This window comes from Varanus komodoensis, unplaced genomic scaffold (assembly GCF_004798865.1).
Source record: "Varanus komodoensis strain SLA01 unplaced genomic scaffold, ASM479886v1 scaffold43, whole genome shotgun sequence".
NCBI classification, from domain to species: Eukaryota; Metazoa; Chordata; class Lepidosauria; order Squamata; family Varanidae; genus Varanus; species Varanus komodoensis.
The window spans coordinates 4,194,701-4,222,582 of record NW_025335985.1 but is presented as its reverse complement, the minus strand read 5'-3'; the positions used below and the strand labels follow the sequence as shown (position 1 = coordinate 4,222,582).

General features: G+C 43.6%; 1 protein-coding gene across 6 annotated transcripts in view; it reads right to left on the bottom strand.

The window, feature by feature from the left end:
• Positions 1 to 24,684, bottom strand: part of FKTN (fukutin) — a 31,921-nt gene extending 7,237 nt beyond the window's left edge. The window contains exons 1-10 of one of the 6 annotated variants that reach the window (XM_044444003.1): positions 22,887 to 24,626; positions 21,736 to 21,795; positions 21,115 to 21,321; positions 19,844 to 20,121; positions 18,579 to 18,711; positions 15,057 to 15,186; positions 13,965 to 14,098; positions 12,395 to 12,525; positions 8,579 to 8,799; positions 5,712 to 6,194 (exon numbers count right to left, since the gene is read on the bottom strand). In XM_044444003.1, the coding sequence (XP_044299938.1) occupies positions 8,586 to 8,799; positions 12,395 to 12,525; positions 13,965 to 14,098; positions 15,057 to 15,186; positions 18,579 to 18,711; positions 19,844 to 20,121; positions 21,115 to 21,321; positions 21,736 to 21,795; positions 22,887 to 22,991 (1,392 nt within the window). In that variant the 5' untranslated portion in view covers positions 22,992 to 24,626 and the 3' untranslated portion in view covers positions 5,712 to 6,194; positions 8,579 to 8,585. The other 5 variants (XM_044444005.1, XM_044444006.1, XM_044444004.1 and 2 more) reach the window with 5 other exon arrangements.
• Positions 24,685 to 27,882: the final 3,198 nt, after the last annotated feature.

Sequence of the window (27,882 nt, the reverse complement as noted above, 5' to 3'; positions counted from 1 at the left end):
TCCCTATTCATCGCGAAATGGGGATCACTCCAGCTAACTGGCCCAGAGAGATAAGGATTTCAGACATTCTGCCTTAGCCTGATAAGGGCAGCTCACATTGCGGAAAGATTATTTGTTAAGAACCTCGGTGGAGTAAAAAAATACAGTCAAAGGCCTTATCGCTGGAACTCATTATCCATTCACACACATGGTCACCATCACCAATTTTGTTACAAACACAAATCATCTGCTGGTAGCTGAGCTACACAAGGATGATACATGTGTCAGTGGGGGTGGCAGAAGACTAGAGATGGAGAACGAGGGAGCGAACGAGAGCGCGCTTAGCATCCTTTAGCCACAGGATGCTTTTCTCCCATTGTCAGAATCCATCCCTCAAATTCAAGCCATTTCTTATTTAGGCAGGCTGGATCCTTAGTCCCTTGTCTGTCCATGAGGTTTCAAAACAACGGAGCTGGCAAAAGCTGAAGGCCCATCATGCACTGTTCAATGCTCACTTTCCCGAGAACTGAGGATCTCTGATGCATGGGGGGGGGGGGGCGTGGGAGAGGTTTATGGTGTTCCCAGTATCTATTTACCAACACTGATCTTGGAACAGCAGCAAGGATAGGTGGATAAGGAAAGGCAGGCCTCACAGGGTGGTGAAACTGCGCATTCGCCAGCGTCCCACAGCCAATAAAGCAGGGGTGGGGAATCACTTTTAGTCTGAGTGGCTGGAGGCACAGCCCAAGGGAGGCTCCATGAGTCAAATGGGGCAACCCCGCAAGCCAGGTCTCAACTGTAGGCCGGGTTATCTGACAGACCTCCAGTCCACCTTTTGAGTCTGCACAGAGAATCTGAGATCAACAAGGCAGCAGGCAAGCCCTTTCTGCTTGGGACTTTTACACGTGAGGGATGCCCTCTTGCAGTGGTTTGCCTGGGGGTCCAAAATCCTGGGGCTGATATGGAATATTAGCTGCCCACCCTGCTCCTAGGCAACACACACACCTTGCTGCTCCTTGCCTGCCAGCGGCAGAACTCAAACGGCAGGTGGGTGACAGGGAGAGGCCTTAGTTTTCCACCTGCAGCCAAAGAAACGCCAGTTAAGTCATTGTTCTCCTGGTCCTATGGTCTTCATTTACTTTCTACAAGCTGTCGTTGAGGCCCCATCGGTGAGAGTGTTCAAAGATAGGCTGGACATGTACATGGTAGGCATGTCACGAGCGGAGCTGGCTGGAGCCGAGGGTCAGACTAGATGGCCCAGGAGACCCCCTTCTGACTCGCTTTGTTTCTATGTTTCTATCAAGCAGGGCCCAGCTGAAATCAATGCCTCACTGGGACAATGACTTGCTATTCCTAAAGCTTAGAACAATTGCTTCCCACTAGGAGATGGAGATGGAGACTCTGGACGGATCTTTACAGGGTGATTTTGCATAGAATGGGCCATTGCTGCAAGGCTCCCCGGGTGGTCGACTCCTGAAGGAGAGAAGTCAATTACCATGCTCTGCACCAGCTATAGCCCCTGCACTAGGTTGGCTGGGTGCCCTACTTTGCTGAGGGCAGTCCTTTGTCTGGAGGTCTCCTTTATTGAAGGGCTTTCCAGTCCAGCTCCAGTTTTAAGATAAAGCACTGTAAGAAGAGTGAGCCAGTTGAAGCTGCCTATCCCTCTCCACAGTCACTGGACAACTACTTGACACACAGACTGCTTTTTCCCTCTAGAGTACAATATATAGTCTTTCTAATTAAATTATAGTCATTATTTTTACATCAGAATCTCTACACAATTGAGCATATGCAAATTTTGCACACATTTGAGCCCTTTGTTGTGGGTTGTGGTGATACATTTCCTTTCTTTTTTTCTAATATGTAAGTGGCTACCCTAATTAGGATGCTCACACCACACTCGCCTTGAGCCCTTGGGAGTGCAGAAGACACAGTGCAGAAAGTGGCACTGGGTACAGAATGCAGCTTCCTGACGGTCTCCATTTCTTCAAGGAATAAAGCAAAGCATATTCCTAGGCCTTATAATGGTGGAAATTTGCTTGCAATGAGAGCCAGAGGGATGGCTTATACTTAGCAGGCCTGTTCTCAAATACAATCTGTTAAGGTCAATGGTGCTTATTCCAGTGCAACCTGAGATTTCCAAGTACTGGTCCTGAAGGAGCAGATTCAAGGTTCTGCATAGTTCCTTCTTCCTTCCCACATCAAGCAAAATTTAAAAAATAATGCAAAAGAAGCAGAATCAGGGAAAAATTATGCACAGTGGAAAACAATTGTACATTTTTTCTTCAGATATGATGTATGTAGCATAATCCAGTGTTGTTGGACATAGAATTTGGATTTTTCTCTGTACACACTTCTCCCCTTCATATTTAGCAGAGAATGTACGCCATCCTGAGCTTTCCTAAATTTTCTGCTTAGCCACAGAAACCAAAATCAACTTCAGCCACAGGGATCATGAAACTAACAAGGCTGAATACTAAAATGTTAAATCTCCACCTTGATGCTGCAGTCCCAGGTCCCTATGGAAAATAAGATTTGTGAGCAGAAGCTGAAATGAAAAGACCTGGCACAATATGACTGATCAGTGATGGAGCCAAATTTCAGCCCGGCCAATGCTCAGCTGGGCTTTTGACTTCAGCAGTACCTATTAAAGTGTCTCCCCAGTGTTTGCGCAGAACTCCCCCTGCCAGGCAGCTGGGGAGCGTCATTACCGAAAGATGACAAAGTGGACAACCTAGGCCGATTATAGGAGTCTAAAATGTAAACATGGGGCCTTTTCATCCTGAAGCTGCTGCTGCAGAAACAGAGCCGAGGCTGCTGATGGAGAGCACAGCGTTAAGTGGGGTATAATGTCAGCTGAAGTTGAGAGGCGACAAAAAGTCAAAGAGCGATTCGATGGCACTATAGCAGCACTTAAGAGCCCTGCCTTTCCACACTGTCTGAAAGGCCAAATGCAGAATTAATTAGCTAATTTAGGAGGAAAGGGGCTATTTATTTTTGAAGCAAGCTGAAGAGTGGGAAGAATTCAGCAGGGATGGGGCCTTATTAGGTATGCCATTTAAAACATCATTGTGGGGGGGCATTTTTATGGGGGGGGTATCCACTCTTAGCTATAATCAAGATTGAATGATTTTAAAACCCAGCAAATTGAGGAGCATTTTTGTTTTATGGTTTTTGATACACCTCATAACAAGCAAAGATTCAGATCAGGAGTTCACAAGTTTTTCAGTCCCAGGGGGTAGGATGGAGACCAGATAGAGAGAAATCTGAGTCTCAGCAATTCACCTCAATCTTATGCATGTCTACACAGAAGTAAGCCTCAGTGTAACAGCTTTCAGACAGGTAGAGCATGGTGCAATTTTCTGCACATTTCTGATTTCCATACCTTCCTACTGAAATACACTTTAAAAGGTGTTTAAGGAGTGGAATATTTAAAGTAAAAATTTGCTATCTCTCCAGACAAATATACATATCATGATAATCTATCCTGGCAATAAGCCACAATAGGTCAACATGCCACAATATGCCATGACGTTTTCACAGTTGCGCTCACTGTGGGTTGTTTAGCCCCTCTGGTTTTTCCCCTCTCAGTACCCCAAGAAAACATGTGGCAGGACCACCTTGATCCCCTTCCCTGACATGATTGCAAGCCCCTTTTGGCTCATTATAGCTTGTCACATTGAGAAACTGGGAAAGCCAGCGTCATGACCAGCTTTTGCCATCCTGTTTTGACAGCCACCAACAGTCCCTTCAAAGTGCACAAGCGGCTCACTGGACGGACTGTCAGTGGCTGAGAAACAAACGCTTTTTAAATTTTAACTGTTGTCAGGCACTGTGTTTTTCTTGTATAACCTCTGTCAGAATCCCGGAATCTCAGTTTGAGAAGAGGCAATAAAACTCGGGGTCGTAGGTAAGATCAATCGTTATGAACCTCCGTGTCTTTATTGCCTATCCCAGGTTCCCGCGGTTGACTCACGATAATGCATTACCGGGCTAGCAGAGATAAACTCACTGCAAAGCTTCAATACCATTACAGGGCATTTATAGGTACACAGGTACAGGGCAATTGATGACAGAATGCAGAGATTACAATAAGATTCTGAGGTCATCATATACAGAACAGATAAAGAAATGTCAGTCAATCACACTGTAACAATGAGATTAAAATATTTCTAATTGCCTGTATTGACACTTTAGTTGAGTAACTTGAACCCATCTCCAGGTCTGCTCAGACATGCAAATTCAAGCTACTAGAAATTATTCATGATAAGCTCAGACCCTTATCTCAACTCTAAACATTCTGCATGATCAGGGCACATGAAGCCCTCTGGGCTATCAAAAGATTATTGTAAACTGAATTCCAACAATGACTATTTACAATGTATATTTGGACTAAATGGCCTGTCTACTGTAGCTTACAGCTAAAGGTGAGAGAAAGGAGCGGGGAATGCCATTTTAAACAGTGACAGTTTGGTTTTTGAGAAGGAAGACAGGATTTGATCCTACAATTCAAAAGCACACGCTAAAGTCATGCTTTTCAGACAGGATTTACCCAAATTTTCCCAACACCTCTTCTTCCTTGTCTGCAGCCAGCAGGCTCATCATTTTGAAATTCAAAATAAAAAAGACTCTCCGGCTATCAAACAGAAGCACTAAATTGCCAAGTTTTCTACTTATGAAAACATTACTGCATAATGAGGCCAGGGCATATGATTCCTCTATTTGTTCTGCACTGCTATCATCCATTAAATGCTCAGAACAATGAAATGAATCATATTCAAAATTATGCACAGATTGTTCTTTAGTCCCCTGCCTTTGTCAGTTTCTCCCAAATGCAGGTCTGGAGCAACAGAAGAGCTCTTACCTGCCAAACCACCTGGATCTGAGGTACTTTCTCACTTGCTGTTTTCTTTAACGCTGACATTGTTTGCTCAGTCAACTATCCTCAAGAACCCAGTACTGTTGCCAAAACATTGCAATCCAGTATTTTCTTTTCATCTCATTTATGGTAATTTTTCTGACTTGGGTCCAATGTAATTGTTGAAACATCCTTTCATACATGGAGTTGCAATGAGTTATAAACTCACCAGCCCCAAGGAGCAATTCACAATGCTGGCGGTAGAGCCTTACTTGCTCTGCATATTCCTCATTGCATTGCCGCCATAACCCTCTTGCATCCATGTAAGCCTCTGAAAAGGGTTAGAAGGCTGTAGATCAGCTGTTTTGGAGAGGGATCAGCCTACTCTGCTTCTCTTTGCTTTTCCTAAATATCTGATTGGAAAGATTTTTTAACTGTGACCATTGGCTCGCACTTCTGCCATAATGCCCTGCAATGTAGCCCCTTCCCTACTCTTTCTCAACAGAATGCATTCCTTTTCTTGATTTTCTCAATGGTATCATTTCTTTTTTATGCCATGTGCTAGGGAACAAACAACAGACAGTGGCAAACTTGTTGTCTTTTTGGCTTGGGGAATACAATAGCTGGTGCACTATTTCATTGTGGGATTTCACTGGGGAATACTGTGCGGTATTAAGCATTTTGTGGAACTACAGTAACAGGCTGAGTTGCAGCTGGTGGCAAAGAAGGGGCAGTAGTGGAAGAGGCCTCAGTGTCAGGTGGCAAGTCTAGCCTGCAGGAGGCTCCAGGTTCAACTCCTGGCAGCTCCTCTTAGAAGGATCAAGTAGCAGGTGCTATGAAAACCCTCATGGAGAGCCCAGAAAGCTGCTGCTAGATTAGACCAGATGTTTTGGGTCTCCATCCTCATGAACTACAACCAGCTTGGTCAAGGGTGATGGACATTATAGTCCAAAACACCTGAAGGACACCAGATTGGGAAGGCTGGAGCAGAAAATAAGGGGCAAGATGGACAGATGCTGACCATCAATAATGACCTAGCATTCCTGTCTCTCCCTTGAGGAATGTGGTTTCATGAGTAGTGTATTCCTGGGGGCCGAAATGCACAAATGTGGCAGCCAGTAGCAATCTTCAGCAATCACAATTGTTGCTACTCCGCAGCAAGAGCCAGCATGGGAAGCCACTGCTTTTCCTTTCTTGTCTCCCACACTACCCAAGAAGCAAAAACCCCATGTAAGGAAAGGGTCTTCTTTTGTTTCACGAGATCTCATCCTATGTATAAATCACTTTCCTTTATGGCAAAATAGGTAGATTTTTCATAGGTGCTGCTTCTTCCATTGCACTGGCAGAAAAAACAAACCTATAAAGAAAAAGGTGATTAGAGATGCTGACCTTTTCCTTACACGACTTTCAAAAGCTCTTCAAAATGTTGGTGCTCCATGGGTGAAGCTTTCCACAGCAGAGATAAGCACATGCAATCCTTAAGCATATATGAGCCATGCTGCTGTTTGATGCACAGGAACCCTGCGGTGGTGGTCCATAAATGGCCACAGAGAGGCTGCAACCCCTGCCTTCCGGGAAGGAAGTCACAGTGAGGAAGAGCCCTTCCTAGCCCCATCCATTAGCCAAAGAATGAGCAGCTGCGGAAGATTGTTTTGCCTTCTCTTCCAGGAAGAAGCCCAGTCAGAAACAATCCAATCCCATTCTGTGGCCAGACAAGCAGCTCTTTTTGTAGTACTTGCTTTCCCCTTCCCTTCCCTTCCCTTCCCTTCCTTTTTTATTGTAAGCCTGTGGACAGAGAGTATCTTCTCTTTCAACATCTGTACAACATTTCCAAAGCGTTTATGAGCTTTGTAAGCAATGAAGAAGGATGCTGATGATGGACATCACAATTTGGTGCATCCTGTCGCCGGGCAACTGCATGTTTGGGTGGACTTAGGCCCCTACAGATCAGTCCCAAAAGCAGCATTTGGCATTTCCCTCTTTTTTAGAATGCACACACACAAACACAGCAGTAGATGTTGCAAAAGAAATCCTGAGAGTTTAAATGCTCCTCACTAGCACTGAGAGCACCTTCCATTTTACTAATGACTGAAAAGAAGCTATGCCATATAGCAAGAACTCCAAGCACCAGCGCTTGGATATGTAGAGGTCATCCATTTCACAACTACCAACGAGATATGTGCTGCTTCTCAGTACAGGCTAGAGAAATCTGTGATCTTTCAGGTGACTTATTCCTCTTCTGAAGCATCGATGTACCCCAGGGCGGCTGACTCGAGAGTCAGATACCAATAATTTCTTGAAAACATATTTACAAATACATCTGGGAAAGGAAAAAAACCCTGTGCATTTGGATTAGCTAGGGTAGTTTGAAGTGCTTATCATATAGCACAGAGTGTGGAGGCCTGAAACTCATGAATATCCAGCCTTATTAAGCTAAGATTCTGATCTTCTGAGCATGGCCCTTGGATCCCATGCTTGTGCTGCAGCTGTCTTGCTGTTTTATAGGTTTCTTGAGGTACAGAAAGAAGAAACCCATAGTTTACTCACACATGCATGTATATAAAATATACTAACCTTGATGTTTTTGATAGAATAGACTGATTTTGTTTTCAGACATTTATTACGAAGAAATCAGTGAGCATGTCCAATCATTTTGCAAACCTCATTATTTTAACAGTAAGTTAAAAATAAGTCTCTGTGTAACAAATACGACAAATATATTAGAATCTTGGAACTGATCCAGAAACATCAGCTGATGCTTAACTTCCCATTGATCTTAGTGGGACTTAAGCACAACTCACTTTAATAACAAAATCTTGCCCATAAGTTAGACACAATCTTTTATGATAATTTAACTACTCTATTTTAGCTGGAGTGGGGTATCATGCCATTAGTTCTCCTACTCTTCATCTCTCTCATTATTCATTTTTCTCTACCTAAACATCAGAATGTTTCAATTAACCGGAAACCATTCTCTCCACAATGAAACTACTACACTATTGTGCTTTGTACAACATAGCCCCAAATAAATTAAAGGTATCTTTTAGGCCACAGTTAACCATCTATAAATAATATACTACTGAGAGCACCTTCACAGATTGAGCTCTTTGCTCCATCCAACACTTCACAGGTAATCCATTTCACTCGATTTCAAATGTCCTGAATAGCTGCTCATAATAGCAAGTGTGTCAAACAGACATTTTAAATAAATGTTAATGCCACGGCCCAAAGCAGAACAAATTGCCTCCTAGTTATTGTATTATACAAATGATATAGCAGAGTGAAAATGGCCACATTTTATTCCCTTCTTAGATTCTCAGCGCATCCTTTCCCCCAGGCAGTGATTAGAACCCTTTCTGATTGGCAATAAGTTATATGAATTTGGAAGCCAAGGCTATTGCATACAAAATCTGGAGAGATGCAACACAAAAGAGTGCCACACTTTCAACTTTTGAAACAGTTTTTGGCCAACTCTTCTACAGTTTACAGTGGAGTTCTGTTAACAACTATCCAAAGTTGGTTATTTTACATCTTGAAAATTCATTTTAAATCCTTCCATCTTCATTTATAGAAACAAGTGCCTGAGGCAGAACACCAATTTTCTGGTGTGTTGTACAAAGAGTCATTTGATCCTTTATAGGGTCACCCATCTCTAAAGGGATGACTAATCTGACAATTGGTAGTGACTTCTGGGCCAGGCATTCAAATGACAGGAAACACATTCAAATTCCAGCCTCTTACAGATAGCTCAGTAGAGTTGAATAACTTCTTCCCATTCATTGATAGGCCAGATTCCATTGGGTCGGACATTGGGTGGTGAATTTTTCCAGTCCCACACCTTCACGGGTGTCCTCCAGTCCTTCCCATAGTTGGCTTCAATATAATGGAGGGTTTCACATGGTACACGTACTTTGAGTTCTACAAACTCAGTCCAACATAGCATGAATTTTGGAAACAGGTATCTGCATAACAAGGAGAACAGAAGGAGTCAACGTAATTTAGGTAAAGTTAATTAGTGATCAGTGCAATGTGGTATAACTTCTCAGAATGCTGTGGAGAGAGCTTGCAATGTAGACAGTGATCTACTTAGGGTAAGAAGCCTATGTCCAGAAGACCAGATTCTGCGACTTGCAAGGCTGGATTCTGCAACTGACACGCATTATACTCACAAAACAACTTTCCACAACATCATGGATAGGCAAATGTTTGGGGCCTGTGGACATATTTGGCAATTTGAGAAACTGTCTTGGGCAGTATCATGAAATGCCTGCCTTGGAAAATGTGCCCACAAGCCAGTACAATGCAGAAGTGGGGAATGAGCTCCAACACTCTCAACATATCCTTTGGACCACAGCTTCCACCTTCTATTTCACAGACTCCCCACTGCTGGTTAGAAAATCTGTTGTTGTTATACTTTTTTTTTTAAGTGGAAAAAAGCACATGGGTGGCTGCCAAGAAAGGTGCCTTGGAGAACACTGGTGCCCATGGGTACCAGGTTGCCTAACCCCAGTCTACATTATTTTGCATGATGTTTCTGATTTTGCTGGTCAGATGGAGATTCAAGAAACTATTTAGGGCACTGAAATGGCCCCCAAAAACTCTGGAAATCTTAACTGGCTACTCTTCTGGCTGTTAATATTTCAACAAGCATTGCAAACATCATCATAATCAGGACTAGAAACATTTGCTGCTGTTAATAAGCAAGGAAAAAGATTTCAGAAGATTTCAGGAAGGCATATTCTGTGATCTATGCGTAAATACCTGAGTTTAAATTTGCTGTTAACCACTCAAGTAACTACACATTTTCCAGAAACAGAAGCAAGCTTTAATGCTGTGATAAAACTTGGAATAAAATATGGCCCACTATCTACAGTTAAACCACTCTGCCAAAGAGAAGTTACATGTGGCCCAGAGATTCTCCTATGAGTAGAATGCCGGTACAAGCTCGAGGTTACTGACCCAGGGATAATGCCTGTGGAGTTTCGTTTTTGCACATGTGGACAAGCTTAATTCCATCTTTTTAAAAACACAGTGCCAATTGTGTTTGGTTATCAGGTTGGACTTATACTGAGACCTAGGTTCAGATTCTACCTCTTTCCACTTAATTTATTTAGGCTACTTACAACTTTTAGATTTCTGTCCCACCCCTTTAGCCAGAAAGATTCCCTGGATGGGTGAAGTAATTTAATAATCATTTTAGTAATTCTCGGGGGCTTCACAATGATTTAGAAAGGAAAATCACTACCTAGTAAAATTCATATAAACTACAACTACAGAAGAGCAGAAGACTCACAAACTTTAGTAAGATCACCCGATCAGATGATATGCCAGGACTTAAGCTGGCACTGAAAATACAGCAAATTCTCTGTATTGAGCCTCCTAAGCAGTGGCGTACCGCCACCTCTTGGGTCACTGCAGCATAATCGAAAAGGCCTTGCCTGCAAGTGCCACCAAGAAGAGAGCCAGTAAGGGGTAGGGGAGCCTGAGGAGTCCTGGATTCTAGCCCCTACTTGGTTTTGTTGGGCCAGTCAATGACTCTCAGCTTAACCTGTATCACAGGGTTTTTCTGAAAAATGGAGAGGGAGAAGATTCTGAATGCTGCCTTGGACTCCTTGGAGGAAAAGCAGGTCATAAATGCAACAAATGAACACACAAATGGGGAGGCTCAGAGGAGGGTGTCCAGTTATCTTAACGGTCAGGCGGGCTTCAGCTGGGGAGAGCAGGCCCTTTGCACACCCAGGTGCAAAGTCTCCAAAGTCGCTCAAAATCAGCAGCGGCATCTGGAATTGTGCTCAGATGAGGGCCAGCAGCCAGTGCACCCCCTTTGGTGAGTGCCAGTTAGTAGCCTGGTGACTATATTATGGACCAGTTCCTGCCAGTCCTAACAGGGCTCCAAAAGGCAGATCCACATAGAAATGCATGGCACCAGTTTAATAGGATCTAATGACACAATAACCATGCCATGTGTTCTCTGTCCAGGAGGGCCCATGGCTAGCGCATCAACGGTGCAGGTGACAGGCACTCCGTGTCACGTGGATTCCAGTGGCAAAGCTTGACTAGTCACCACTGCACTTTTGGCATCTTAGGTGAGGACTATGACCCCGTCAGCAACAGACTGTACTAAGCTCACAGGTTGTTGTGAGGATGAAATAGGTTAACCTTTACGTATGTCATGCTGAGCTCCTTGGAAAAATGATCTAAGTTCTGTTCCAAACCTTCTGCAGTACAGAAATGGGCATGTCCCTGCTGCAACTTATAACTAAAACAAAGCAAGGCTTGTATAATGTGGCACATATTTTATACTGTATTTTTATGTGATGTTGTAAACCACCCAAAGCACTTTGGTGAGTGGACAACACAGTAAATAAATAATGGTTCCAGAAACTACATTAACAGAACTTGCTTTTTTTTTTGCTAAAAAAAAGACTGATCTGTTTGTCACCCCTCCCAGGGAGGAAATAAACCATCTAGTACAATATAAAAGCTTCCCCTGCAGCAGGGGATGGTGAACAAGGTCACTGTGCATTAAAAACAAAGGGGGTGAAAGACAATGAAAACAGGAAGCTCTGGCATGAATAAAGGAAGGGAGGACCCTCTGCTAAGTCCCATCTCCCCCGCTTTGAAATTTCTATTTAAAACTGGTTTTAAGACCATGTAGCTTCTGTTTTAGCAAATTAGATTTCAAATCCAGGGCAGGGCTTCCAAAAACACAATTGGTATTATTGTCCACAACCTGTTCTGTGCTCTAAGCCTCACTGCTGTCCCACAAGGCGTAATGGAATTGGCTGTCCTGCCACCGGTGCTGAAATAAGATCCAACAGCCAATCTGGGCAGCTCTTGTGCATGGAATTGGGTGAGAGGGAAGAAAATGTGCTGAGCGGGGCCCTGAAAGTACTAGATTTGCCCCTAGTTTGCAGCACCTCTGAGCTGCCTTTCCGTTGCGCCAGCATCCATGACAACTAATTGACAGATGGACGGACCAAACCTTTGGGGATTTTGTTTCTTCCTGCGGTACATTCCTTATTTAGAGTAGCACATTCCACTCCTTCTGCTTGCAGGAAACCCTGTTCACACCAACTCTTCTGCTGAGGGGCACCTGTGCATGCACATGTCTGCCAAGGTACCCTAGCAGAATGCTAGGGAAGAGTTCCACAGCACACACAGTCCATGCAAGGCACTGGTCTGGCTTGTTGTGCCTCACAGTTGCCCTGCTTGGACAGAGGCCCTGACCTGAAAATGGCCAACCATCTGCTGCACCTACACATTGCACAGGAGAACAGGTAAAGTGCGCCTCCCCTTTCACAGGAACAGTCCCACCACTACCAAGCTTCTCAAGAGAAACCCCTGAAGAGTCCCTTAGGAATCCCACCCAGTATTTCCAGAAACAGAGCTGGACAATCAATCATTTGGAGAAGATGCAGTTGTTGGTTGCCTGGCAGGCCATTATTTCTCCACTGCCTTCAGAATAGGTCTGTGCTATACTTTCTGGCAAGGGTTTCGCATGTTGTAATTTATCAGGCTTGTCCTTCCCCCGCAGATGCCAAATTCAAGTCATACTTGAATTTCTTGCCCGATTTGGCCTGAGTTCCTCCATTCCACATGTGGTCCTCCTCTTCATAGAAGAAAAAAATATCTAGTTTCACATCATCTCCTGCCCCTTGGAAGGAAAGCTCCAAACTGTCTTCTATCTGTAAGGGAGATCAAAAGATACACACGGTAAGAGAGAAGGAGTATTCGCGAGGCTGCAGCATCAAGCACTGTGAATAGGTATGAGCCAGTTCCACATATTTTGCACAGGTTTCAGGGCCAAATGACACATTACATTATACACATGCCTTTTGATTTTTTAAAGTGTGCTTAAAAGTGGCCACTTTTGTTTTGAAGTACAGAAGTGCTGGGTCCCAGTTGAAATGTGCTCCAAATCCAACACAGGACCTTGCATCCCACTTTCCTCCCGGAAAACAGCAGGTCTCCTCAATACAGAAACAAGCAGCACCTTGGTGGGGGTGGTACTAGCAGCTAGGGGGAAGCGGACAAATTTGAGCAAGAAGCCAGTGCAGGATCCCAACCTCAATCAGGCTCCGAACCTCCAGCTGCTTGTGTGCCAAAGTAAAAGCGAGCAGTTGAATTGCATGTTTTTATTGTATTGCATGATATAGATGGTGTGCGTATAAGAAAAAGAAATCAGGAAGCATTTAGTTATTCTAATGGAATAACAGGCAAACCTGGCCATAATAACCCCAGCCATTATAAGAATAAAAAGTCTGCTTCTCTGTGCACAGGGTTCTATCTCTGTCAAACTGCAGTGCAATGTCATACTAAGACTTCTACTGATTTAACAAGAGTATGTGAGGAGTGCTTATTATATTTTTATTCTGCCTTTTATCCAAGAATCTTGAAGGGCATACATATTTTTTAGCTCCCCCTTGTTTCAGCCTTACAACAACCCTCTGAGGAGAAAGTGACTGCCCCAAAGTCACTCAGCAAGTTTCCTGGCTAAGAAGAAACTGGACTGAAGCTTTGCTGGTCTCAGCCCCATGCACAATCCCAAGTTCTCTAGGAAAGGAAGCAGATCTCCAGATGGCACGAACATTCATGCATGCATTTATTTATTTATAATTCCATTTATATGCTGTCTACTGCCAAGGTCTCAATATGGCTTACAGGAAAAAGTATAAAAACATATAACAATAAACAAACAATAAAATTCAGAAGCAAAATTTAAAACCTTACAATAATAACATCAAAGCAAGCAGTGAAAGGGAGGGCAGGATCAATTATTTAAAAAAGTATCAAACAGGAACCTTTTTGCCTGGTCCCGAAACAATAATAGAGACAGTGCCAGGTGAGCACCTGTAGGGAGACTGTATCAAAGGCAGGGAGCAGCCACTGAGAAGGCCCTTGATCTATTTGCCGTCAGCTGAATGTCAGCCCTCGGCCTTCCTGACCATTGGCCATGCAGGGAGTTCAAGTCCAGACCATCTGCAAATCCGCCTCTTGCCATCCCTGCCCCACCGTATGATGCACACTTCCCATAAATGCCTGTTGTCGGATTGCCATCACAATCCCCATGAAAGGAGGCTTATGGAGAGAGGCCGGGTAGCAGTCAGGCGTGTCATCTACCAACCTTGCCAAACTTGTGCTTTAGTGGCAGTCCTGCCTTCTGAAATGTTGGAATAATATCTGGCTTATAGTCTTGAATGAAAATCCCCAAGTCCACATCTTTGCTGTAAGGAATAATATTGCACTGTCTGTACCAACCTAAAAACACAAGATCATCATCATCATCCGCTTGCCTATATGGAATTCTTTGCAAGTGCTTAAAAACAAGGCTTGTACAGGTTTCTTAACTGGAGCAAATGGCAGATTTCCTCATGTGTGTATTTCTGCTTTCAATCCTGTCAGTCATTAAGTCTTTTTATACCTATTTAATGTTTCATTATTAATACAAATGTTACCAACAAAATCTTCTTCATATACTCCACATGCTCCAAAAAGTTCTTCGGTAAGATGTATAGAAAGCCGTTTCTGATAACTTGTCCAGTCTTCACCCCACCTCCCGTGACACTCATCTTCCCAAATCTGGGATAACCACAATAACTTGAAGGCAACAATGTTGCCCTGGGACAATGACAAGAAAGTTAATTTGGTGAGATGGGCCAAGAATTCAGGAGGTGGGGCATGCCATGGAGCTCTCCCCATCCACTGAATGTCTCTGCCTACAGTGGGGGCCTCGCTCCTGCTCTCAGCTGCTTCTTAGGCTGCTCAGTGCCCAGATGGGTGGAGTGCACAATTCGTGTTGCTCCCCCAGTGTCTCTGCTCTCTTTCCCCCACCCCCACAGTGGGTCCCAGGGCAAAACTGGCGCCCCATTTGTGCAAGCTGGTTCAAGAGCCTAGCAGGATGGGTGGGGAAGGCAGCAGTCTGAGAACACAAGTCTAAAGCTCCTTTGCATTCATTCACTTTGAGGGTCTCAAGATCTTGAGAATACAGAAGTCAAAAGCTTGCTGGACATTCCTTGGCATTCTTATGGATACTCTGGCATAAATCCACATTCTGTTTATATACGCTGCACTTTCTATACCCACATGCACACATGTACCTGTGCACCCCTGCTGAGACTTCACTTCCTCATCTGACAGGGTCAGTTCCAACTTCAGCAATCAATAATGCAGTCAAAGAGAAAGTTTCCAGTTTGAAATGGGACTGCAAACTCCTTACCCAAGCAGGTTCCACTGCTCAGCCAGAATCTCACTCCTAAACTGTTCAAAGTCAAAGCAGCGAGATGGAGCACTGCCTTGGCCTTTTTCCTGAATTCTACTGCTTCAAGGGACGAATCATCGGGGTACAGCTAAACCAAACCAAAAAAAAAAAAAAAAGGAGAGAGAAAGAGAGATGACTTTGTACATTATAAACAATTTTAAACTATTTCTAAAATATACCTCCTGGCTTTCCACAAATATGCCTATCATTTTTAAGTCCCCCTTTTGCCCTGTACTGAAGGGGTATTAGCAACCACTGAGACATGTCAAGGGAAATGATGTCCTTCATTGCTTAAGGCAGTGGTGCCAAACTTCTCTCAGCCCAAGGGCCAACTTACGGAGAAGCTTGCAAGGGCTACATGCCAGTGGCTTAAGGGTAAGACCAAAAATTCCAATGGTTTGCAGCTTAAAGTTCTTATTGCCAGCATGAAGCCTTGGAGAGGGCATTTCAAGCTGTTTTAGGCATGGGGAAACACTGTACAAAAGTTGGGAAAGCACCAAATCTCTATCAGCTGGGAGAAAGAAGTGGGGCTGGCATCCAGGAGGGCTGGGCTGGGCTGACCTCCAGGCAGTCTGGATCTGGCCTATGGAAACTAATGTTCCACACTTGGAGAGCAAGTGGCTAAAAGGGAAAGAACCGACCAGGGGATGGTGCAGTCCTTTCTCACGCCTCCGCAGTCCAAGCCCTATTTACGCTATCCTTAAAATACACACCGGCTCCCCCTGCAGTTTGAAGGTGTTTCAACATGATATGGTCTCAACCATACATTTATATTCTATATGTGCGGCTTATTGTATGGCTGTCCTGAAACCCAGGGAATTGGACAAGATATAAAGGTTTTAAATACCTAAATAAATAACCCTACAGGACCAAGAACAAAACAAGAAGGTAGCTGAAGCTGACTGAGCAGGTCTTTCTGATGAAAATGGTTCCCTCCCTCCCAAATGTGAGCTGCTTTAAACTGGGTCTAAGAAAATAGATACTGAAGCTGTTGGTTCAAAAGACAACATCAGGGAGATGGTATTTAACACCAGTTTAGTTAAATCAAATTGATGGCAAATATTCTATGTTGGAGATGTGGTAAAGAGATCAGAACTTATATGTGGTGAGATTGTGAAAATATACAAAAGATTTGGATTATGGTATTTAAGGAAATTAGAGAAATTTTAGATATAGACTTAGAAATGTCACCAAGAATGGTGTTATTACTGTTGATAGAACAACAAGATATAAATGAAGCTAAGAAAGAATTGCTTGTAAGTATTATAATGGCAGTTAGGCTAGTGATAGTTAAATATTGGAAACAATTGGAAAAATATTGGGTTTTGCAAAGGCATGAATGGTATAATGAAATATGAAACATGGTAATTAATGATAAACTGACAACAGAAATAAAAATTAAAAGAGGGTTAATGAAAGCAAATAAATATAATGAAAGTTGGGAAGATTTTGTAAAAGCAGTACTGATAGAAGGCAAAGGCTGTAAACCCAGTCAAGATTATATGAACTTCTGGAGGGGATATGGAAATAATTGAGGTATATTATATATTATTGTTATAGTATGCAAATGGTGGTAGCATTGGTCTCTGGGGTGGTGGGGGCACTTTATTATTTATTTTTTTATTATCGTGTTTTTGTTATGTTATATTATTATTGTTGTGATATATTCATGTTTTTTTCTGTAAAAAAAAAATAAAAAGGGGAAAAAAAGACAACATCAGAAGAAAAACTGGCCTAAAAACTATTGAGAGCTTAAACAATTTCTATGCCATTACTGATATACTGCAAAGTATTGTATCAAATGTTGCTCAGAAGGGAGACAAATAATATCTCAGCCCTTAACCACTGTCTACAATCTTTGGTCCAAACCCCATCAAGGGGTACAGTACAATGTGGGATGCAGCTTACAAACAGCACATCTCCCTCACCGTTGATTCTCACAGCAGCTGTGAAGCATTTCTCAATCTTCCATAAACTTGAAGAGATAGCTTCCATACAACCTGAAGTGTCTGATCCTGCCTAATCTTGGAAGCTAAGCAGGGTGGATGGGTGACTTAATGTTGTGAACCACCCAGAGAGCTTCGGCTATGGGTGGTATAGAAATGTAATATAGGATAATGATATTCAAAAACTTGGAAAGAAACATTTATAATGCAATCAGTCTAGCACTCATTTCTCTCTTTCCTACATACATGTCTCCTTTATTGTTATACTCTGCATTTTCATTCTTTGGCGCCACCAAGTGTTCAAGCCAGCATTTCAACTCCTGATAGGTAATCAGGGTTTTATGGCTGGCTGGGTTTGGTCTCTACAGTTAAGCTACTGGCTGGCCGGAAGGGGGGAACAGGTTAAGAGGTCTGAAGCCATTTCCATTAGATCTTGATGACCAAGATTGAAAGCACCCTGAAAGAATTTCCATAGAGTCAGGAGAACTTTTGGCTTGTATCTCTAGAACAGTCACCTCTATGCTCTGTAGCAAACCACTTCAGAAATGAAGGACAGTATTCCTGAAGGAGTACATAATATATTTGCTTTTAACTGAACTGTCAAATCACAAGTGATCTGAATGCTGGCAGGATTTAAATTCAAAGTAGATTAATATTTAAATAAGAACCACTTAGGAGACTAAAAACCAGTTTTGCCTTCGTGGCTTGCCTCTGTAGCAAACATATAGAAAGTCTAAATCAGTAAGACAAAATGCATTGATCAGGACAAATTATGTTCCATCGCACCTCAAAGAGCCAACCAACTGCTTGATGACAAGGTTAGAGTGTTGGACTGGGACTTGGGAGACTTGGGTTCAAGGCCATGAAACAAACTTTGGGCCAAACACACACTTTCAGCCTAATCTACCTCACAGGATAGTTGTGAGAAGTGGAGAAGGATCATGTATCCTGCCTTGGATTTGTTGCTTGGGTTAGAAAAGAAAATGCTTGGATATAAATGTAATAATGTATAAATACCCATGATTTTTGTAGCTAGAGGCAGGGAGTAAAGACAGTTACCAAGACCCTGCAGCTCCTGAGGGGCTGCACTGAGCATTTGACCACTGAGTGTTTGCACAATTGGGTTACCAGTTGTGCAAATCTGCATTTAGTGTTTTGCTATGTTACTGAAGTCTGGAATAGAGACTCTCCCCATGCACTTCTAGTATGTTAGCACATCAATTTCTAAGTGTTAGCAACATTGGAGGCTGCCTTCTACAGAGTTTGCCTTACTGCTGACTGAAACTAATCAGTGGTGTCTTTTCAGGGTCTCAAGCAGATTTTTTTCCAGCCGTACCTGGAAGTGCCAGGAAGTGAACCCGAGAACCTGTGTAAACAAAGTAGGTGATGGCATGTCTCAGCCATAGCTTAACTGGGTGAATCCTGATAAGTACTCCCATTTAAACATGAGGATGGTAGAGATGAGGGGAAAGGGACCAACCAATCCCCCAAATAGGTCAGGTTTTGGAACTAATGCTATTTGATAACCACTAACCTGGAAGAAAGATCGGGCCTCTCTGTACCTACATTCAATAAACCTTGAGTGGGACTTTTCCTCTAGGAACTTGGATGGCTCTTTTGGAATCTGAACTGTTATCCCATCAACAGAAACACTCAGTAATTCTGTCCTGTTATGAGAGGAAAAAGAGTGACATTAGCCTGACCAGAAAACCTAACAAAGCAATTGCAGGCTGCGAATTCCAAATCATCAGTCTGATTCCTATCATCAAAATGATGAAAAAGGAGGAAAAGTGCTGGAGCAGCACTTGTCACCAAAAGTACAGAAACAGCAAATGCAGGCTGCACCCTTTCTTCCAGACACTTCAAAGCTGCTCCATGTTTCCACCAGCCCCTGCGAGTGGTTCTGAAACCACCTGGTCCACCGACACCACCACAATGCAGCTGAACAGCAATTTCAGGCGTTTGCATGCAACATGCATCGTACTGCTTAAAGCTGCTTTTATTGTTTTGGTGGAGTGCACCCATGAATGCCTCCCGTGGCATAAAAGGCAGAAATAGAGAGAGGAGAAAATGAAATAAAAGAAGCAATGAGAGCATAAGCCAGGGCTGCACTCTTAAACAATGTAATTGTCTTAACTGGAAGGATCAAGTGTCCCATCATACTGGGAGAATGTGCCAAGAAACCAGATTTGCTGCACTGAAAGATGAAATAGATTTGAGTGTCCCTGCTATTAGAGGACCGTCCCTTCTTCAGTTAGCTGCATTTAAGGATATAGCAGCAGCCAACTATCTATTTCTTTGTTATTTCTTCTGCATGGCCCCGTAAGAGACATAGGACCCCTGCATACAGGAGTGTTTCATGTTGCAATGGTGCCAACAGCTGTTAGTAGGGAAGTCTCTTAAAGAGGTGTTGCTTTTGTCTGCCCTGCATCTACATCCAAATAATTCTCAGTGTTATGTGGCAGGAACATGGGGAGAGGGAGGACCTGCTGTCTCATTACCCCTCTTAGCGAGACGTAAAGATTTTCTGCACTGATATGGTTGCCACGGAATTTGTAAAGCAATGCATCTGATGACATCTATATTGCAGCAATGACATGATAGCACATTCCTCAACCTGGTGCTCTCTGCATGCGTTAGCTGGCAGGGTTGACTGAGGGATGATGGACCCTGTAGTTCAACACATCCAGAGGGTACCAGGCGGGGGAAGCCTGATGCAAAATGCAGCTGGTGGACTCTCCTTGCTAGAAAGTCTCCATCATCCAATATCCTTAAAAGCCCTGCCTTGCCGCTCCTTACTTGTCATAGGCCCCAGCATAGCGGCCAAACTGGAGCTTCCGGAAAGGCACAAACTTCCGGTCCATGTGCTGTTTCAGTCGCAGAGGCCCGTGCCAGAGGTAGTTGCCACTCCTCTCATAGAAGACTACCAGATGGATGGCGTGAGCTGCCGACCTGAAGATGTAGTGCAGGGGGATCTCTGTCCCAGAGAGGTCCTCCATCCCTTCTAGACGTGGGTCTTTGCTCTGAATCTTCAGGCACTGGAATCCCACCCTCTCAGCGGCTCGACACAAGCCCACCTAAAATGAACACCTTGCATGAGCTCCTGACACCACAGCTCTGCTTCATGGTGCACTTGCTGTGGCTCGCTGCAGGTGAAAAAGGCCTCCTGCAGCAGCCTTCGTCAACCTTGTGCCTCCCAGAGACATTTGGACCGCAACAGCCAGAATTCCCAATCAATGGCCCTGCTGGAGGGGAATCCTGGGAGTTGTGGTCCAAATGCCTCTGAAGGCCACCAGGTTGGGGAAGGCTGTCCTACAGCATTTCCACCATTTTGTTATGAGCCATTCTTAATGGGGCAATACAATCGCACCTAACACGGCACAATCAACATGCACATCCTGCTGCTACTGTCCTTACACTGGCGGAATTCAGCAGGGCAGCAAGGTAAAACAACAGCAATTTGCTGCCAACATTCACCAGCCAGCCGATTCAGGCGCTGGGAAAGTATTAAAGGGCTCTTGTTTTCATGCATCTAGTTGTGGGTTCTTTGCCTCTGCAAGATTGCCCCAGACTGCCTAAAGCTGCCCATCACTGGCTTAAACTGAACCACCCCAAAATAGTTCAAGTCGGAGAATCACTTTTGCAGTAATGTGCACACAGCTGTTAGGCCATCAATGGCGGGCATGCTGTCTATGCAGACCCCATGCAAGCTGGCCACAATCATAGGTTCTCACCGTATCCGTATATGGATGGAGGGTGCCTGATATCCCTTGTACCAGGGTATTTCTGGGAAAAGCTGGCCACAGCGAGGAAAACTAGTCCGCCAATTCTGATCTTAAACTTTGAAAATCTCCACTTGGCTTCTAGGGGCACAGTCCCGGCCAGGTTTAGATGGTAAAAAAGACCTCCAGCTCTCAGAATGCCCCAGCCAGCATGGTCAGTGGTCAGGCATGCTGGGTGCAGTAGTCCAAAAAATCAGGAGAGAGTGGCAGAGCAGGAAAACACTGGCTCACTCTCAAACAGCCATAAAGCTTAGCCTGATCAGGTAAAGCAGGGAGAGAGACACTCACCTCAAGTTTCCAGGTTTTGTCCAATATTGCAAATGTGGTATAGTCCCGTGGAGTGCAGAAGTACTTGCATTCTGAGTGGCTACCATCAGAGGAGGTCCTGAGCCGTTCCAAGTCTCTGTCGATCAGTCTCAGAAGAAAGGGATCAATCAGATGCACAGCTATGTTGTGGCTGGACACCAAACCAAGGAATTTCCTAATCACGTGCTGCTTAAAGAAACACAGATTGCTGAGGCTGTTCTGTTATAGGATATTCAAAGTGGCCATAGAGCACCCAAGTCAGTAAATTTAGTCTGTTTGCCAACAAAATTTGACTTTTTTGGTGCTCAAAAGCCACTACGGAAACCAGCTAAATGTAACCATTTTTGGTTGGGGTTTTTTCCTTTGGTGGGGGCTGGGTGTTCCAAAAACTGCAGCCTGCACTGTGCTAAAGTGTTTACATCTAACTAGGTCATGAAACAATAATGGCTTCTTTTGCTTACAGCAAAAATCTTCACACTGGCTTCCAGGGAATACTACAATACCTTTAGCTGGAATAAACAAAACCATCAATATATTTCTGTTGGAGGGCTATAGAATCCACAACAAATTAAGATAAACCAAAAGCAAAGCAGCAGTACTTACCCACTGGCTGGTGTCTTGCCCTGCTTTGCTCCCCTTAACCTTTGGAAAAACAGCTCCATTCTAACAAAAACAAACAAGAGAGAAGACCTTTTACAAACGGCATCCTAGCTCTGCCATCAAAATGCACTCATGTAGGATGGTGTGCCAATGACATTTCCCAATAACACTGCAGTGTGGGGTTTTAAAAATATTTGAACACATCTACAATATTAAGATCTCCAAGAGTGTGTTTACTTTTCATTCTAGTTATCACATTTAAGGGTGTAATCCTATACATGCTTAGACAGAAAAATGTTCCATAATTCTCCACTGGCTGATACATGGAAGGATTTAGAGGACTTTTTTCTGCTTCATACACACATAATTGCACCTTAAATCATATTAAACGTGCTTTAATTTTTCCTCAAATAATTCAGATCAAGTACTTTTGATGTACTGGGACAAAATATGAGGAAAGACGGAAGGAGCTTGGTATGCTCAGGCTTGTGAAGAGTGAAGGAGCATGTGATATCACATTTAGTTATTTATTTATTTATCGATTTATATCCTGCCTTTTTCCTACAAAGGGCTCAAGGCAGTTTACATCATTCTCCTCCTCCATCTTATCCCCACAACAACAACTCTGTGAGGTAGGTTGGGCTGAGAGTCTGTGACTGGCCCAAAGCCACCCAGTTGGCTCCATGGCTGAGCAGGGACTAGAACCCAGATCATTTGAGTCCCAGTCCCATGCTCTTAACCACTGCACCACACTGGCTTTTCAAGTAAGTAGAAAACTGGTCCACAGAAGAGGGTCACAGCCTAGAATCATAGACTTATGTTATAGGAAGCAGATTTCCAAAGGATCAGAGTAATCAAACAACGGAACCGACTGCACAGGAAGTTGTTGAGCTCTCCAGTGCTGAAGGTATTCAAGAGAGACTGGAGAGCAGTCTGGCAGGGATGCTTCGAACTAGATTTCTGGACTGAACAGGGAGGTGAACTTGATGACCCTTCTATGATTTTATGCTGAAAAAAACACTTTTTAGGCTAACAGAAACTTTTCAAATGAAAACTGAAAATCTTTCATTTGAAACGTTTCCACAAATCTTATTATCATTTAATTATGCTGAACACATGTTAATCTTGAAGTAGTGAACTGCAACACTGCTTACCTTTGCAGACAAGTAATACTTATAATAGTACAGTTGGAAGAGGAGAAAGACTGAGCTGGTTAAAGTAAGAAGGCCCAAAACCACGTTCTTGTTAATTCTCTGCATTAGTTGTCAAGACTTTGTTGACTGTCATTTGAAAGCAAGAGTTTGGCCCTTCTCATGTTTTCCTGTGGATTCCTATGTGTTTCTGCTGTGAAAAACAAAACTGGAGAAATATTTTTGAAGAACTGAATTCAGTGAAGCACTTGCAATGATTTTATGAACTAGACCTATTTATTTACTCTTTAATGTATTTATAAGGTTGTCCAATAGCAGAAGTTTTCTGGGCAGTTCACAGAATAAATGCAACATTAAAAAGCAACATGAAGCAATAAAATGATTAAAATGTAGATTATTATTAGTACATTGCATCTATATCTCATCTTTTCCCTCTTGTTAGAAACCCAAGGAAGCTAATATTTTATCCTCACAACAATGAACTAAAACAATTTAAACCCCAATGAAAACACATGTTCTAAAGTGAAAGGCCCAGGCTATAAATAAGGGATGTATTATTTAAAAGATCTGGTGCACATCAAGATCTTCACTAAGTGCAGTGAAGACCTTAAAGATGGTGTCAAGTAAGCTGCTCCGGAATAGCTTTCCACAACAGGGATGTTCTCTTCCTAATGGTTACCCACTTTCTTTTGGCATGAACACCAGCAATACTTTCCAAAGTTTGTAAAGAGTACAGCAAATGGCATAAAGCTTGTTCAAGTGTTCAAGGTTTTTTTTAAAAAATGGATAGGTCAGCACATTTGAATGGAATTTATTTCTTGGTGTTTTACTTCTAAAACCTATTTCTAATGCTGGAAGGAAATGAAGTGGAGCACACAGCTTTAGCACATAGTCTGAGTGTTTAACAGACCAGGGACATAATCCACTGGAAGCCATTCACCTTTGTTTCCTTTAACAAGCAGAAACATTAAGGGACTTCCATCCATCCTTGTCAAGGTGGAAGCACAACACACCTAGGAGTTTCAGTCTCCCTCAGCCCCTGTCAGTCCCAGCCAGATATGCAGGGTTTTGAACCATGGATAGATTTTACTGCTGATACTCAAATAGCAGGTATACTACTTGAATGTAAGCCTGCCATGCACTATAAAAGGGACAACATTATCCTACTATTGTTGCTGTTGTTGCTACATTGCATTTATATTCCTCTTGTAGGGAACCCGAACTAGCTTGCATAGCTCCATTTTATCCTCAAAACAACCATGTGAGGTGGGTTAGGCTGAGGTGAGTGACTGGCCAAAGTCCCCAGTGGGCCCAGTGCCACCCAGAACTCGGATCTCGCACATTCCCAGTCCAACACGCTAGCCACTGTGCCACTCTTTTCCCACTGGATTTCTTCAAGCCGGCGCCCCACAGATGCGCTGGGCTGCAGCTCCCACCATCCCAGCAATGCCTAGGGATGACGGAAATCGTAGTCCAGAATATCCTCAGGACGTCGAGCAAGGGAAGGCCGTCTACACACAACCTTTTCTTTCGCACGCAGTCACCCTAATGCCATTTGCTGGCCCCCATTTCCTCCCTTCCCTCTCTCATCACGTAGACTGTAAGATCCGTGGGGCAGGCAGCCCTTTGCATTCTTAGCAGATAACTGGCTCGCTACGTTTATGGATTACATTTCTATAGAGCCGCTGCCGTGCCGGGAAAGCACCCGCTCCCCGCACCAGCATTATCACCGCGGCTCTTCCCCGTCCCGGCTACCTGCTCGGCGCCGACAGCAGCAGCACGGCAAAAAGCCAAGGGGCGGTTTCCGCAGCAGCAGGAGCCGTAAAGCAAGTCGCGCTTTACGGCACAAGCGACTTTGGAGCAGTGCAAGGTGACTGCGGCTGAAAGTACAGGCCTCGTGCCTCTCCGATTATAAGTCTATGGCCACACCGTGTCCGCCTTATTTCCGGTTTCGTTTCAATGCCTCCGAATGCGGGGCAGGACGGGGCGGATTTCCAGCCTTCCCCCAACTTAAGATGGAGTGGTGGGTCTCTCCCCGCACGTTTAACTGGAAGCTGGCAGTGTTGAGGCTTCACGGAGTCGGTGAGCCCTGAGGGAAGACCTGGGGCGTGCGAGTGCGCAGCCTTCCCCAAGCTGGCGTCCTGCAGATGTGTTGGACTCCAACTCCCATCATGTTAGTGCTGCCTAGAGGGATCACGGGAGTTGTAGTCTAACACGACGTGGGAAAGGTTGCTTGCTTGCTTATTTAAAACATTTCTATGCAGCCCCCATCGCAACAAAACCTCGGGGCGGCTCACAAAAAATACAAAAAAACATAAACAATAACAATAGAACAATTTAAAAGATTTTTTTTAAAAAAAAACCCCGGTGCATTCTTGGCTAATTTTAAAATCCTAATAAATACAATAATTTAGCAATTAAAGTAAGTTTTAAATAAAAAGGTCTTAGCCTGGTGCTGAAAAACAAATGACGGCACCAGGCGGACCTCTCTGGGGAGCGCCTTCCATAGATGGGGCGCCACCGCAGAGAAAGCCCTCCTCGGGGTACTCGCCCTCCTAATATCATTCACAGAGGGTTCCCGGAGAAGGGCATCCGTTGCTGATCTCAACGGATCAGCTTAAAGCTGGCTGTCCTTTTCTCCTTGCAGCTTGCTTTCCGTTGCGCCAGCCTTTTTTGTCCTCTTCTTGATAGTGGTGGATGGGGCAGTTTCCACCCTCTAGCTTTCTAGGTTGATTAATGCAGGTTTGCTTTTCAAAACTTTAACACTACAATGAGGCGGCTGAGGAACCACAAGCACAAAATTCCATCTATGTCCGAAGGGACCTTAAAAGACTAGTATGTATTGAGGTGTAAATGGAGTCTAAGCCCCATCACAGAAAATGTTCACACCCGGGAGCCCACTTCACCAGGCACTAAAGTGGAAGCACAGCTGCCTCCCTGGACATTTGTATCCGCTAACATGTCCCATTATCATCATTCCAATGTTGCCGTACAGGCAGGGATACTCCTTCTAGGGGTGCTTTAGATGAACTCGGTGTTTGCTTGAGAAAACATAATCCAGAGGGATTACCTACCTTCCCTGCTATGCAGTTTTGAAGGATGGACAGTCTAATCTATACTAGTGCCCAGGCTGCAAGAGTAATTTAGCCATGCTCTTCTGCTCAGCTTTGAACAAAGAAAGCTGTTAGAAGGCCTAATTATTCCAACACATTAGTTTCATCAAATAGCAGCTCTTACAAGTTTTTGTCTAACTAGCACAGTACATGAAATCAAGATCCTGTCCTCAAAAAATTAAAATCAAAACCCCCACCACTATATATTCAAGTTGTAGCAGTGTCCTGCCTTACCTTATCTTTAATTAATTTCCATACCACTCAACAGCCAAAGCTCTCTTTGTTCTGTATAGCAGTTGCTGTCCTTTTCATTATTAGTAGGGAATATCCAAACAAGTGCAAGTAGTACATTTTGCTCAAACATTATCCAAGATGTCCCTTTGTCGGAGTACATTATTCCTCTGTATTGGGCATTTTCTACATCAGCAGCTAGAAGTTAAAAGCTGGACTGCACTTTTGTGCAGCATAAGGATATCCTATTTTAACCAGGATACTGAGCCAAGTTTAGTTTGATTGCAATGGTGTTCAGCTAAAGATTTCCCAAAAGAACATTACTTACTTGGAGGAGCAAGATTGTGATAAATAAAATCCCCTCAACTAGGTGTTCATTCCTCTCTTGGTAATACACGAAGCTCAAAGATGACAGAGCAAGGAATGTACTTGTTTTCAAAAGTTTATTGATTAATACAAAACTCCTGTCAGATGTGTTTGAATTAAAGACACAGCAAATAAAAACACTACATGGGCTTTAAGGCACCCGTTGTACAGTGTTGCTATGGCAAGTATGACTGTTGTCTTAGGATACTTTTGACAAGGATAGAGAATGAAGCACTGAATACCTGAGGTACCATCAATGCGCAATTTCCCTGTTCAATTAGGTAACGTGATAATGTAATACGCATTCTAGTCTCAACACCTTATGCCATGAGCAGAGTTGTAAATGATGTGCAGCCATTTTGAAAAGGCACATGCAGACATGTTTCAGAGGACTATGTGGGCAGACAAACAAGTTTGGGTTTCCCCTTCAAGTCAGTAAGCTTTCAGAACACTTCCATTTAACGCCAAGGGAAAAATAATTACCAGAAGTAATGTCAAAAAGGGTGACAACCACACACTAATATACTCAGCAGAAATACTACTACACCAAGTTATAACTGGCCTAATTTAAATGCCAGTGTTTGTCCAGTTAACAGTTTGAAACTTTCAACCTGTTCAGGACCATAAGAGGGAATCCAGAGCTAGGGGACCAAGTAGAGAACAGGACAGAAATAGAGGAGATGATACAGACTTTTGTTCTATAGCCCTCAAGCTTAAGCTGAAGGCAGAGCAAATTAAATGGTTCATATGTCAAAACCATCTTTGTGGGTGGGTTGTTACATCACCAGAATTGAGACCAGCTCCTATAGGGTGGCTCCTTTGGGGGCAACAAGCCACCCTTTCAACCCATGGCTTCTTCCAGGCTTTGAATGACACATTACAGGGTTGTCATATTGTTTGAACCCAAGAAAACCATTTTGTCATAGGTCGCAGGAATCTGCTAGTGAGTTGCTTTGCAACCTCACATGCTGTTCTTTGTGATTTTGTCTTTGCAGCCACTAAGAGCAGCCCCACTCTGATGTTCAAGCAGCACTTTGGAACAAGGTGCAACTGTTACTGGTTTGCCACCTTTAAAAAAAATTCAGTCCCAGACAATTGCACAAATGTGTCATCTTTTTTTTAAGTGGTGGTATTTTGCAAATGCACTTTACAGCTGTCCACTCGATGAAGTCTTACTTGGCTAATCTCTTTGCACCTTCCAGTGAAGTGGAGTACATAAAAAACATGGAAACAGACCAAGTGAGACTGCATGAGGGCTAATCTGTGCACAGTTGCCGAGGGCCAATTGC